The following is a 10823-nucleotide window of genomic DNA, read 5'->3' on the forward strand; positions in this document are numbered from 1 at the left end:
CCCAAATTTTTCCCAATTTCCCTCATTTTTTTCCATATTTTTCCCATTTCCCCCCAATTTTTGCCCAAATTATTTCCAAAAATTTTTCCCCATTTTTCCCCAAATTTTCAATTTTTTACCAATTTTCCCCCATTTATCACCATTTATTTCCCCAATTTTTCCTAATTTTTTCCCAACTTTTCCCAAAATTCCCTTTTTCCATATTTTTCCAATTTTCCCAAATTTTTCCAAAATTATTTCCAAAAATTTTCCCCATTTTTTCCCATTTTCCCCAATTTTTTTCTAAAAATTATCCCAAATTATTCCCAAATTTCCCTGAATTTTTTCCATATTTTTTCCCTGATTTTTTCCCAAATTATTTTCAAAGTTTTCCCCATTTTCCCAATTTTTTTCTAATTTCTTCCCCTGATTTTACTCAATTTTTTCCTAATTTTAACCAAAAATTTTCCCAGTTTTATCCAAAATGTTTCCCTATTTTCCCGTTTGTTCCTCATATTTTCCCCAAATTTTTTCCCATTTCTCTCTTTTTCTCCCCAAAATATTTCCCTTATTTTTCCCATATTTTTCTCACATTTTCCCGCCTAACTTCCCAATTTTTTTCCTAATTTTCTCCCGATTTTCAACCATATTTTTCTCAATTTCCACCTGTTTTTAACTCAAATTTTCTCCTAATTTTTCCTGATTTCCTCTAATTTTTTCCTAAATATTTCCCAATTTTTTCCCCAGTTTTCCTCCATTTCACCCGTATTTTCCTCCGAATTTCCCCAATTTTAACTCAGATTTTCCCAAAATTTCCCCAAAAATTTCCCCCTTTTCCCTTCATATTTTTCTCAGAATTTCCCCAATTTTAACTCAGATTTTCCCAAATTTTTCCCCTAATTTTTCAACATTTTTCTCCATTCCCTGCAACATTTCCCCCAATTTTTCCCTATTTTTCCCCAATTTTCTCCATTTTTTCCACATTTTTACCCATTTCCCCACTTTTTCCCTATTTTTTCCTGATTTTTTTTTTCTCCCATTTCCCCCCATAATTTCCTGATTTTTTTCTCCCATTTCCCCCCATATTTCCTTGATTTTTTCCCCATTTTTCCCAAATTTTTCCCAACTTTTCTCCAAAATATTTCCCTATTTCCCCCAAATTTCTCCCATTTTTTCATATTTTTCCCATTCTTCTGCATATTTTCCTAAATTTTTTCCCACTCTTTTCCATTTTTTTCCCATTTTCCCCCAATTTTCCCCATTTCCCCCCATTTTTTTCTACAACGTTTCCCTATTTCCCCCGATTTTTCCCATTTCCCCCCATTTTTTAACCACGGTATCCCCATTTTCCTCAAAACATTTCCCTAATTTTTCCCCAATTTCCCCCCCTTGAAATTTCCCCTATATCTCCCCCCAGCGCCCCCTCGCTCCCAATTTATTTTTCATGGAATTTTTCCCATTCCCAAATTTTTTTTTTTTTTTTTTTTGCTTTTTCCAGGGAAAACCCGACCTGAACACGACCCTTCCCATCCGGCAGACGGCGTCCATCTTTAAACAGCCAGTGACCAAAGTCACCAATCACCCGGGGAATAAAGTGAGGAGCGACCCGCAGCGCCTGAGCGAGCAGCCACGGCAGGTGGGGAGAGCGTGGAATTCCCGGAATTCCTAAAACTCCAGAAAGGAAAATTTGGGGAAAAAAAAAAAAAAAAGAATTGGGGCAAAAAAATGGAGAAAAATGGAAGGAAATTTGGAAAAAAATATGGGGAAAATTTTGGGAAAAAAAATCAGGAAAAAATGGGGAAAATATGGAGAAAAGCGTGGAAGTAATACGGAGGGAAAAATGGGGGAAAATTGGGAAAAAGGGAGCGAAGATGGTGGAAAATTAAGGAGAAAAATGATGGGAAAATTGGGGGAAATTCAGGAAATAATGGGGGGAATTGGGGAAAATATGGAGGAAAGCATGGAAAAGAGACGGAGGAAAAATTGAGTTGGGGAATGGGGAAAAAATGGGGAAAATATGGGGGGAAGATTGGAGAAAAAATTGGGAAAATGTGAAAGAAAAATGGCGGAGAATGTGGGGAAAATGGAGAAAAAGTGTGGAAAAATGTGGAGGGGAAAATGGGGAAAAATTGGGAAAATATGGGGGAAAATATGGGGTAAAAATGGGGGGAAAAATGGCAGAAAAGGGAGACAAGATGGCGGAAAAGGGAGACAAGATGGTGGAAGAGACAAGATGGCGGAAAAGAGAGACGAGATGGCGGAAAAGGGAGACAAGATGGCGGAAAAGGGAGACAAAATGGCGGAAAAGGGTGACAAGATGGCGGAAGAGACAAGATGGCGGGAAAGGGAGACAAAATGGCAGAAGAGACAAGGTGGCGGAAAAGGGAGGCAAGATGGCGGAAAAGGGAGAGAAGATGGTGGACAAGTGAGGCAAGATGGCGGGAAAGGGAGACAAAATGGCGGAAAAGGGAGACAAGATGGCGGAAGACACAAGATGGCGGGAAAGGGAGACAAGATGGCGGGAAAGGGAAACAAAATGGCAGAAGAGACAACATGGCGGAAAAGGGAGACAAGATGGCGGAAAAGGGAGGCAAGATGGCGGAAAAGGGAGACAAGATGGCGGAAGACACAAGATGGCGGAAAAGGGAGACAAGATGGCGGAAAAATGAGACAAGATGGCGGAAAAGAGAGAGAAGATGGTGGAAGAGACAAGATGGCAGAAAAGGGAGACAAGATGGCGGAAAAGGGAGAGAAGATGGCGGGAAAGGGAGACAAAATGGCGGAAAAGGGAGGCAAGATGGCGGAAAAGGGAGGCAAGATGGCTGAAAAGGGAGACAAAATGGCGGAAAAGGGAGACAAGATGGCGGAAGAGACAAGATGGCGGAAAAGGGAGACAAGATGGCGGAAAAATGAGACAAGATGGCGGAAAAGAGAGAGAAGATGGCGGAAGAGACAAGATGGCAGAAAAGGGAGACAAGATGGCGGACAAGGGAGACAAGATGGCGGAAAAGGCAGGCAAGATGGCGGAAAAATGAGACAAGATGGTGGAAAAAGGAGACAAGATGGCGGAAAAGGGAGGCAAGACGGCGGCCATCTTGAGAGGGGCAGTGCATGGAATTCCTAAAATTCCAAAAAGAAAAATTGGAAAAAAAATCAGGGAAAATTTGGGGAAAATTGGGGGGGAAATGGGAAAAAAATTGGGGGGAAAATGGAGAAAATTTGGGGGGGAAATGGAGAAAATATGGGGGAAAATATTGGGAAAAAAATGGGAAAAATGGGGGGGAAATGGCGGGAAAAGGAGGCAAGGTGGTGGAAAATTATAGGGAAAAATAATGGAAAATTGGGGGAAAACTTTGGAAAAATATGAGGGAAAAATTTGGGGAGAAAAGAGAAAATTGGGGAAAAAATGGGGAAGAATTTGGTGATAAAAGGAGGAAAAATTGGGGGAAAAATCAGGAAAATTTAAGACTAAATGGAGGGAAAATGAGGGAAAATGTTGGGAAAATTGGGGTGAAAAAAGAAGGAGAAAATTTGGTGGTGAAGGGGGGAAAAATGAGGAAAAAATGGGGAAAAAATCAGAAAAATTTGGGAATAAAAAGAGGGAAATTGGGGAAATTTTGGGGAAAATGTTGGGAAAAATTTAGGTAAAAAAAGGGAAAAATTTGGGGGAAAAAAAGGGAAAAATTTAGGAATAAAAGAGGGAAAATGGGGGAAAAATTGGATTAAAAAATGGGATAAAAATGGGGAAAATGGGGAAAAATTAGGGGAAAAATTGGGGAAAAATTTGGGATAAAATAGGGAAAATTTTGTTATGAAAGGGGGGAAATTGGGGAAAATTTGGGGGAAAAAGGGAACAAAATTTGGAAAAAAAATAGGAAAAATTTGGGTAAAAAAGAAAAAAATTGGAAAAAATTAGAAAACTTTGGGGAGAAAAAAGAAAAGAATTTGGAAAAAAATATTAAAAATTTGGGGAAAAAAAAAAAAAATGGAAAAAAATAAAAAAATTTGAGGGAAAAGAAGGGAAAAAATGAAAATTTAGGGGAGGAAAAAAAAGGAAAAAAAATTGGGAAAAATTTCTTCTAATCCCAAAAAATTTTGGAATTTTACGGGAACGAGGGAGAAATTTGGGAATTATTGGAGAACGCAGATTTTTACTTTTTTTTTTCATTTTTTTAATCCAAAATTTGAATTTTTGCAGCTTTTTTGGGAGAAAAGACTTCAAGGTTTGAGCGCTTCCGACGTCAGCGAACAAATCATTAAATCCATGGAGCTTCCCAAAGGATTGCAAGGTTTGGGAAATTTTTGGGGGAAAAAAAAAGAAAATTGGGAAATTTGGGAAAATTCCGGAATTTCGGAGGGATCAGGAAAAAAAAAAAAAAAAACAAAAAAAATCTGGGAAAAAACGGTGAAAAATTGGATTTTTTTGGTGGATTTTGGGGTTAAAAATGGGAGAAAAAAGAGATTTTTTTGGGGGTGAAAAAAAGGATTTTAGTAAAAAATTGATTTTTTTTTTTGAGAAAATACGAAGTTTTAGGGGAAAAAAAAAAACCAGAATTTTTCTGGTGAAAAAATGGGAAGTTTTAGAAAAAAATTGAGGTTTTTTTGGTGGAAAAAAAAGGGAATGGTTAGGGGAAAAAATGGAATTATTTCTGAGGGGAAAATTCCAATTTTTTTTCAAAAAGGGGAATTTTGGAGATTTTTTTATTATTGAGAAAATGAATTTTTAGGAAAAAAATGAGGTTTTTTTGGTGAAAAAATAGGAATTTTTAAAGGAAAAAATGGAATTTTTTAATGAAAGAAATGGGGTTTTTTTGCTGGAAAAAATGGGATTTTTTTTTTGGGAAAAACAGATTTTGTTTTGCCATAAAATTCAAATTTTTTTGGTCAAAAAAGAGCAAATTTTTGGTGAAAAATTGAGAATTTTTTGTAAAGTAATGAGGAAATTTCTGACAAAAAAAATCGAATTTTTCGCCATGTAAACCTCAATTTTTAGGTGAAAAAACTGATTTTTCTGGGAAAAAAAAAAGTGAATTTTTTGGTCTAAAAATCGGATTTTTTTAGGGAAAAAATCAAATATTTTAGTGAAAAAAATTGAATTTTTTGGTGAAAAAACTGATTTTTCTGGGAGAAAAAAAAGTGAATTTTTTGGCCTAAAAATTGGAATTTTTTAGTGGAAAAAAATTGAATTTTTTGGTGAAAAAAACTGATTTTTCTGGGAAAAAAAGTAAATTTTTTAGTTTAAAAAATGGATTTTTTAGTTAAAAATGAGCAATTTTATAGTGAAAAAAATTGAATTTTTTAGTGAAAAAAAGAAATTTTTAGCGAAAAAAATTGATTTGGTGAAAAAACAATTTTTTAGTGAAAAAATTTGAATTTTTTGGTGAAGAAAGAGAAAGTTTTTAATGAAAAAAAATCGAATGTTTTGGTAAAAAAAATTGTATTTTTTTGGAAAAAAACGGGGGTTTTTTGCCATAAAATTCAATTTTTTTTTTGGTCAAAAAACAGCAATTTTTGGGTGAAAAATTTCTAATATTTTCTAAAATAATGAGGAATTTTCTGACCAAAAATATCAAATTTTTCACCATGTAAACCTCAGTTTTTAGGTGAAAAAACTGATTTTTCTGGGAGAAAAAAAAGTGAATTTTTTGGCCTAAAAATTGGATTTTTTTAGGGAAAAAATTGAATATTTTAGTGAAAAAAATTGAATTTTGTGGTGAAAAAACTGATTTTTCTGGGGAAAAAAGGGGATTTTTTAGCTTAAAAATTGGATTTTTTAGTGAAAAATGAGCAATTTTATAGTGAAAAAAAATTGAATTTTTTGGTGAAGAAAGAGAAATTTTTTAGTGAAAAAAATCAAATTATTGGTGAAAAAAATTGCATTTTTTTTTTTTGGGAAAATCAGATTTTTTTTGCCATAAAATTCAATTTTTTTGGTCATAAACCAGCAATTTTTGGATGAAAAATTGTGAATTTTTTCTGTAAAATATTGAGGAATTTTCTGACCAAAAAAAAAATCAAACTTTTCGCTTTGTAAATCTCAATTTTTTGGGTGAAAAAAGCCATTTTTCGCTCTAAAAAAACCCCGTTGTTTCCGGAATAAAAAGCAATATTTTGCCAAAAAAAGCGGGAATTTTTTTATTATTTTTATTGTTTTTTTTTTTTTTTGGCTAAACTAATTAATATTTGCCAATAATAAATTTTTTTTAGGATTAGGCCCCGGAGCCAGCACGGAGTCGCTGCTGTCGGCCGTGGCCAGCGCTCTCCACACCAGCTCTGCTCCAATCACGGGGCAGAATTCCGCGGCCGTGGAAAAAAATCCCGGCATTTGGTTGAACACGGCGCAGCCGCTCTGCAAGGCCTTCGTGGTCACCGACGACGACATCCGGTGAGCGGGGGGTTGTGGGTAATGGGGGATTGTGGGTAATGGGGGGTTGTGGGTAATGGATTGTGGGTAATGGGGGTTGTGGGTAATGGGGGGTTGTGGGTAATGGGGGTTGTGGGTAAGGGATTCTGGGTAATGGGGGGTTGGGGGTAATGGGGATTGTGGGTAATGGGGATTGTGGGTAATGGGGGTTGTGGGTAATGGGGGATTGTGGGTAATGGATTGTGGGTAATGGGGGTTGTGGGTAATGGATTGTGGGTAATGGGGGTTGTGGGTAATGGGGGGTTGTGGGTAAGGGATTGTGGGTAATGGGGGGTTGTGGGTAATGGGGGGTTGTGGGTAATGGGGGGTTGTGGGTAATGGATTGTGGGTAATGGGGGTTGTGGGTAATGGGGGGTTGTGGGTAAGGGATTGTGGGTAATGGGGGGTTGTGGGTAATGGGGGGTTGTGGGTAATGGATTGTGGGTAATGGGGGTTGTGGGTAATGGGGGGTTGTGGGTAAGGGATTGTGGGTAATGGGGGGTTGGGGGTAATGGGGATTGTGGGTAATGGGGGGTTGTGGGTAATGGAGGGTTGTGGGTAATGGGGATTGTGGGTAATGGGGATTGTGGGTAATGGGGGGTTCTGGGTAATGGGGGTTGGGGGTAATGGGGATTGTGGGTAATGGGGATTGTGGGTAATGGGGGGTTGTGGGTAATGGGGGTTGTGGGTAATGAGGGGTTCTGGGTAATGGGGGTTGGGGGTAATGGGGATTGTGGGTAATGGGGGGTTCTGGGTAATGGGGGTTGGGGGTAATGGGGGTTGGGGGTAATGAGGGGTTCTGGGTAATGGAAATGTTTGGATGGAAAAATGGGAATTTTGGGGGATAAAATTTGCGATTTTTGAGGAAAAACGGGAATTTTTGGGGTTAAAAATGGGAATTTTTGGGGTAAAAAAGTGATTTTTTTGGGGGGAAAATTCTCATTTTTGGTGGCAATAACGGGATTTTTTGAAAAAAAAAATGAGAAAGAAATGGAATTTTTGGATGGAAAAATGGGAATTTTTAGGGTAAAAAATGGGAATTTTGGGGGGTAAAAATGAGGGTTTTTGGATGAAAAAGGGGGAATTTTTTGGGTGGAAAAATGGGAACTTTTTTGGTTAAAAATGGGAATTTTTTTGGGAAAAAATGGGGTCTTTTTGGATGAAAAAATGGGACTTTTGGGGGGTAAAATTGGGAATTTTTTTGGGGGAAAAGATGGGAATATTTGGGCAAAAAATAGGATTTTTTTGAATGAAAGAATCAGAATTTTGGGGGTTAAAAATGGGAATTTTGGTGGAAAAAAATGGGAATTTTGGCGGACAAAAATGGGAATTTCGGTGGAAAAAATTTGGAATTTTTTGGGGGGTTATAAATGGGAATTTTTGGGGTCAGGAAACAGGAAGAACGGGTACAGGAAGTGAGGAAAAAACTGGAGGAGGCGCTCATGGCAGATTTCCTGTCCCGGAGCTGCGATTCCGTAAAAAACTCGGAATGCGAGAGGGAGAACGGAGAGGAGGCGTGAGACGGAACGGTGAGAAAACGGGGAATGAACGGGAATTGAATATGGGGAAAAATTGGGAATAAATGGGGAATAAATGGGAATTAAGTGGGGATTAAATGGGGGATTCAAGGGGAATTGAATGGGGAAAAATTGGGATTTAAATGGGGATTAAATGGGAATTAAATTGGGAATAAATGGGGATTTAATGGGAATTAAATGGGAATTAAAATGGGATTAAATGGGGATTAAGTGGGGGGAAATTGGCAATTAATGGGGATTAAAGGGGGATAAATTGGGGTTAAATGGGAATTAAATGGGGGGAAAATTGGGAATTGAATTGGGAATAAATGGGAATTATAATGGGATTAAATGGGGATTAAATGGGAATAAATGGGAATTAAATGGGAATAAATGGGGAATTAAATGGGAATAGAATGGGGAATAAATGGGAAGTAAATGGGAATTAAATGGGGAATGAACGAGAGTTAAAAGGGGGAAAATTGGGAATTGAATGGGAATTGAATGGAATTAAATGGGGGGGAAATTGGGAATAAAATAGGAATTAAATGGGGATAAAATGGGAAATAAATGGGAAGAAAAGGGGGGGTAAATGGGAATTAAATGGGGAATGAATGGCGAATAAATGGGACTAAAATTGGGAAGAAAATTTTAAAAAAAATTGTAATAAAATCAGAATAAAATGGGGGGAAAATGGGAAAAAAATGGGAGAAAAATCTGAATAAAATGGGGAAGAAATGGGAATTTAATGGCGAAAAATTGGGAATTAAATCAGGATAAAATGGGGAATAAATGGGAATTAAATGGGGATTAAATGGGAATAGAATGGGAAAAATTGGGATTTAAATGGGAATTAAATGGGGGAAAATTGGAAATAAATGGGAATTAAATGGGGAATAAATGGAGAATAAATGGGACCAAAAATGGGAAGAAAATTGCAAAAAAATGGGAATAAAATGGAGAAAAAAAATGGGAAAAAATCAGAATAAAATGGGAAATAAATGGGGAAAAATTGGGAATAAATGGGAATTTAATGGGGAAAAATTGGGAATTAAATCAGGACAAAATGGGAAGTAAATGGGAAATAAATGGGGAAAAAAATGGGAAAAAATCAAAATAAAATTGGAACAAAATGGGAATTAAATGGAGAAAAAATGGAAATAAAAGGGGGGAAATTTGGGAATAAATTGGGAAAAAAATTGGAATAAAATCAGAATAAAATTGGAAATAAATGGGAATTAAATGGGGAAAAAATGGGAATTGAATCAGGATAAAATGGGGAATTAATGGGAATTAAATGGGAAATAAATGGTAAAAAAATCAGAATAAAATGGGAATTAAATTGAGAAAAAATGGGAATGAAATGGGAAATAAATGGGGATAAAATGGGAATAAAATGGGAATAAAATGGGAAAAAAATCAGAATAAAATGGGAAATAATTGGAAAAAAATAGCAAAAAAAATTAAAATATTTGAATAATTTTTCCTTTCAAATCCACCCAAAAAATTCCCCCCTCCCAAAAAAAATTATTTTTAATTTAATTTTTTTTTCAGGTACTTTGATCCCGAGGAAGAAATTCCTGGAAAAAAAAACAGAAAACAAAAAAAATTCCAAATTTTTCGTGGCACTTTTCGTTCCTTCGGATTTTTCGTGGCTCCCGAGGAATTAAAAAAAAAATAAAATTAAAAATTAAAAAATAAAAATAATAAAATTATTTTTTTCCTGGATGTAAATAAATCTTTAAAAAAAAATAAATTGAATTTATTTATTTTTTTCCCCTTTTTTAAAATTTTTTTTTTTGAAATTTAGAATTTTTTTGGGTTTTTTTTTTTTTGAAAGGGAAGGGTTGGGAAAAAGAAAATTAAAATTTAAAAAAAAAAAAGTAAAAAATTTTGTTGGGATTGTGTAAATAAATTTTAAAATTTAAAAAAATAGATATAATAAAAATTAAAAAGATTTATAGCTGGAAATGGAAATTAAAATGGAAATAAAAATAGAAATGAAAGTGGAAATTTGGATTGGGTTGGGTTGGGTTGGGTTGGGTTGGGTTGGGTTGGGTTGGATTGGGTTGGGTTGGGTTGGGTTGGATTGGGTTGGGTTGGATTGGATTGGGTTGGATTGGGTTGGGTTGGGTTGGGTTGGGTTGGATTGGATTGGGTTGGGTTGGGTTGGGTTGGGTTGGGTTGGGTTGGGTTGGGTTGGGTTGGATTGGATTGGGTTGGGTTGGGTTGGGTTGGATTGGGTTGGGTTGGGTTGGATTGGGTTGGGTTGGGTTGGGTTGGGTTGGATTGGGTTGGGTTGGGTTGGGTTGGGTTGGATTGGGTTGGGTTGGTTGGGTTGGGTTGGGTTGGATTTGGTTGGGTTGGGTTGGATTGGGTTGGGTTGGGTTGGGTTGGGTTGGGTTGGATTGGATTGGGTTGGGTTGGGTTGGGTTGGATTGGGTTGGGTTGGGTTGGATTGGGTTGGGTTGGGTTGGGTTGGATTGGGTTGGATTGGGTTGGATTGGATTGGGTTGGGTTGGGTTGGATTGGATTGGGTTGGGTTGGGTTGGGTTGGTTGGGTTGGGTTGGGTTGGGTTGGATTGGGTTGGGTTGGGTTGGGTTGGGTTGGGTTGGGTTGGGTTGGGTTGGATTGGGTTGGGTTGGGTTGGGTTGGGTTGGGTTGGGTTGGGTTGGGTTGGATTGGGTTGGGTTGGATTGGGTTGGGTTGGGTTGGATTGGGTTGGGTTGGATTGGATTGGATTGGGTTGGGTTGGGTTGGGTTTGGTTTGGTTCGGTTGGGTTGGGTTGGATTGGGTTGGGTTGGATTTAATTTTAATTTTTAATTTTAATTTTTAATTTTAATTTCATTTTTCTTTTGTTTGAAGTGCGGGGTTTGGGTGCTCCCTTTTATTCCCTTTTATTTCTTTTAAATTCATTTTATT

The 10823-nt window shown here is 36.8% G+C and overlaps 1 protein-coding gene across 1 annotated transcript; it reads left to right on the top strand.

The window, feature by feature from the left end:
* Positions 1-718: 718 nt before the first annotated feature.
* LOC134057553 (methyl-CpG-binding domain protein 2-like) lies at positions 719-9917 on the top strand. The gene is made up of 5 exons (XM_062514510.1): positions 719-1615; positions 4178-4268; positions 6187-6364; positions 7773-7911; positions 9454-9917. Exons 1-4 carry the CDS (start codon positions 1424-1426, stop codon positions 7900-7902), a joined length of 591 nt encoding a protein of 196 aa, XP_062370494.1. The 5' UTR covers positions 719-1423; the 3' UTR covers positions 7903-7911; positions 9454-9917.
* Positions 9918-10823: the final 906 nt, after the last annotated feature.

This window comes from Cinclus cinclus, unplaced genomic scaffold (assembly GCF_963662255.1).
Source record: "Cinclus cinclus unplaced genomic scaffold, bCinCin1.1 SCAFFOLD_288, whole genome shotgun sequence".
In the NCBI taxonomy this organism is placed as follows: domain Eukaryota; kingdom Metazoa; phylum Chordata; class Aves; order Passeriformes; family Cinclidae; genus Cinclus; species Cinclus cinclus.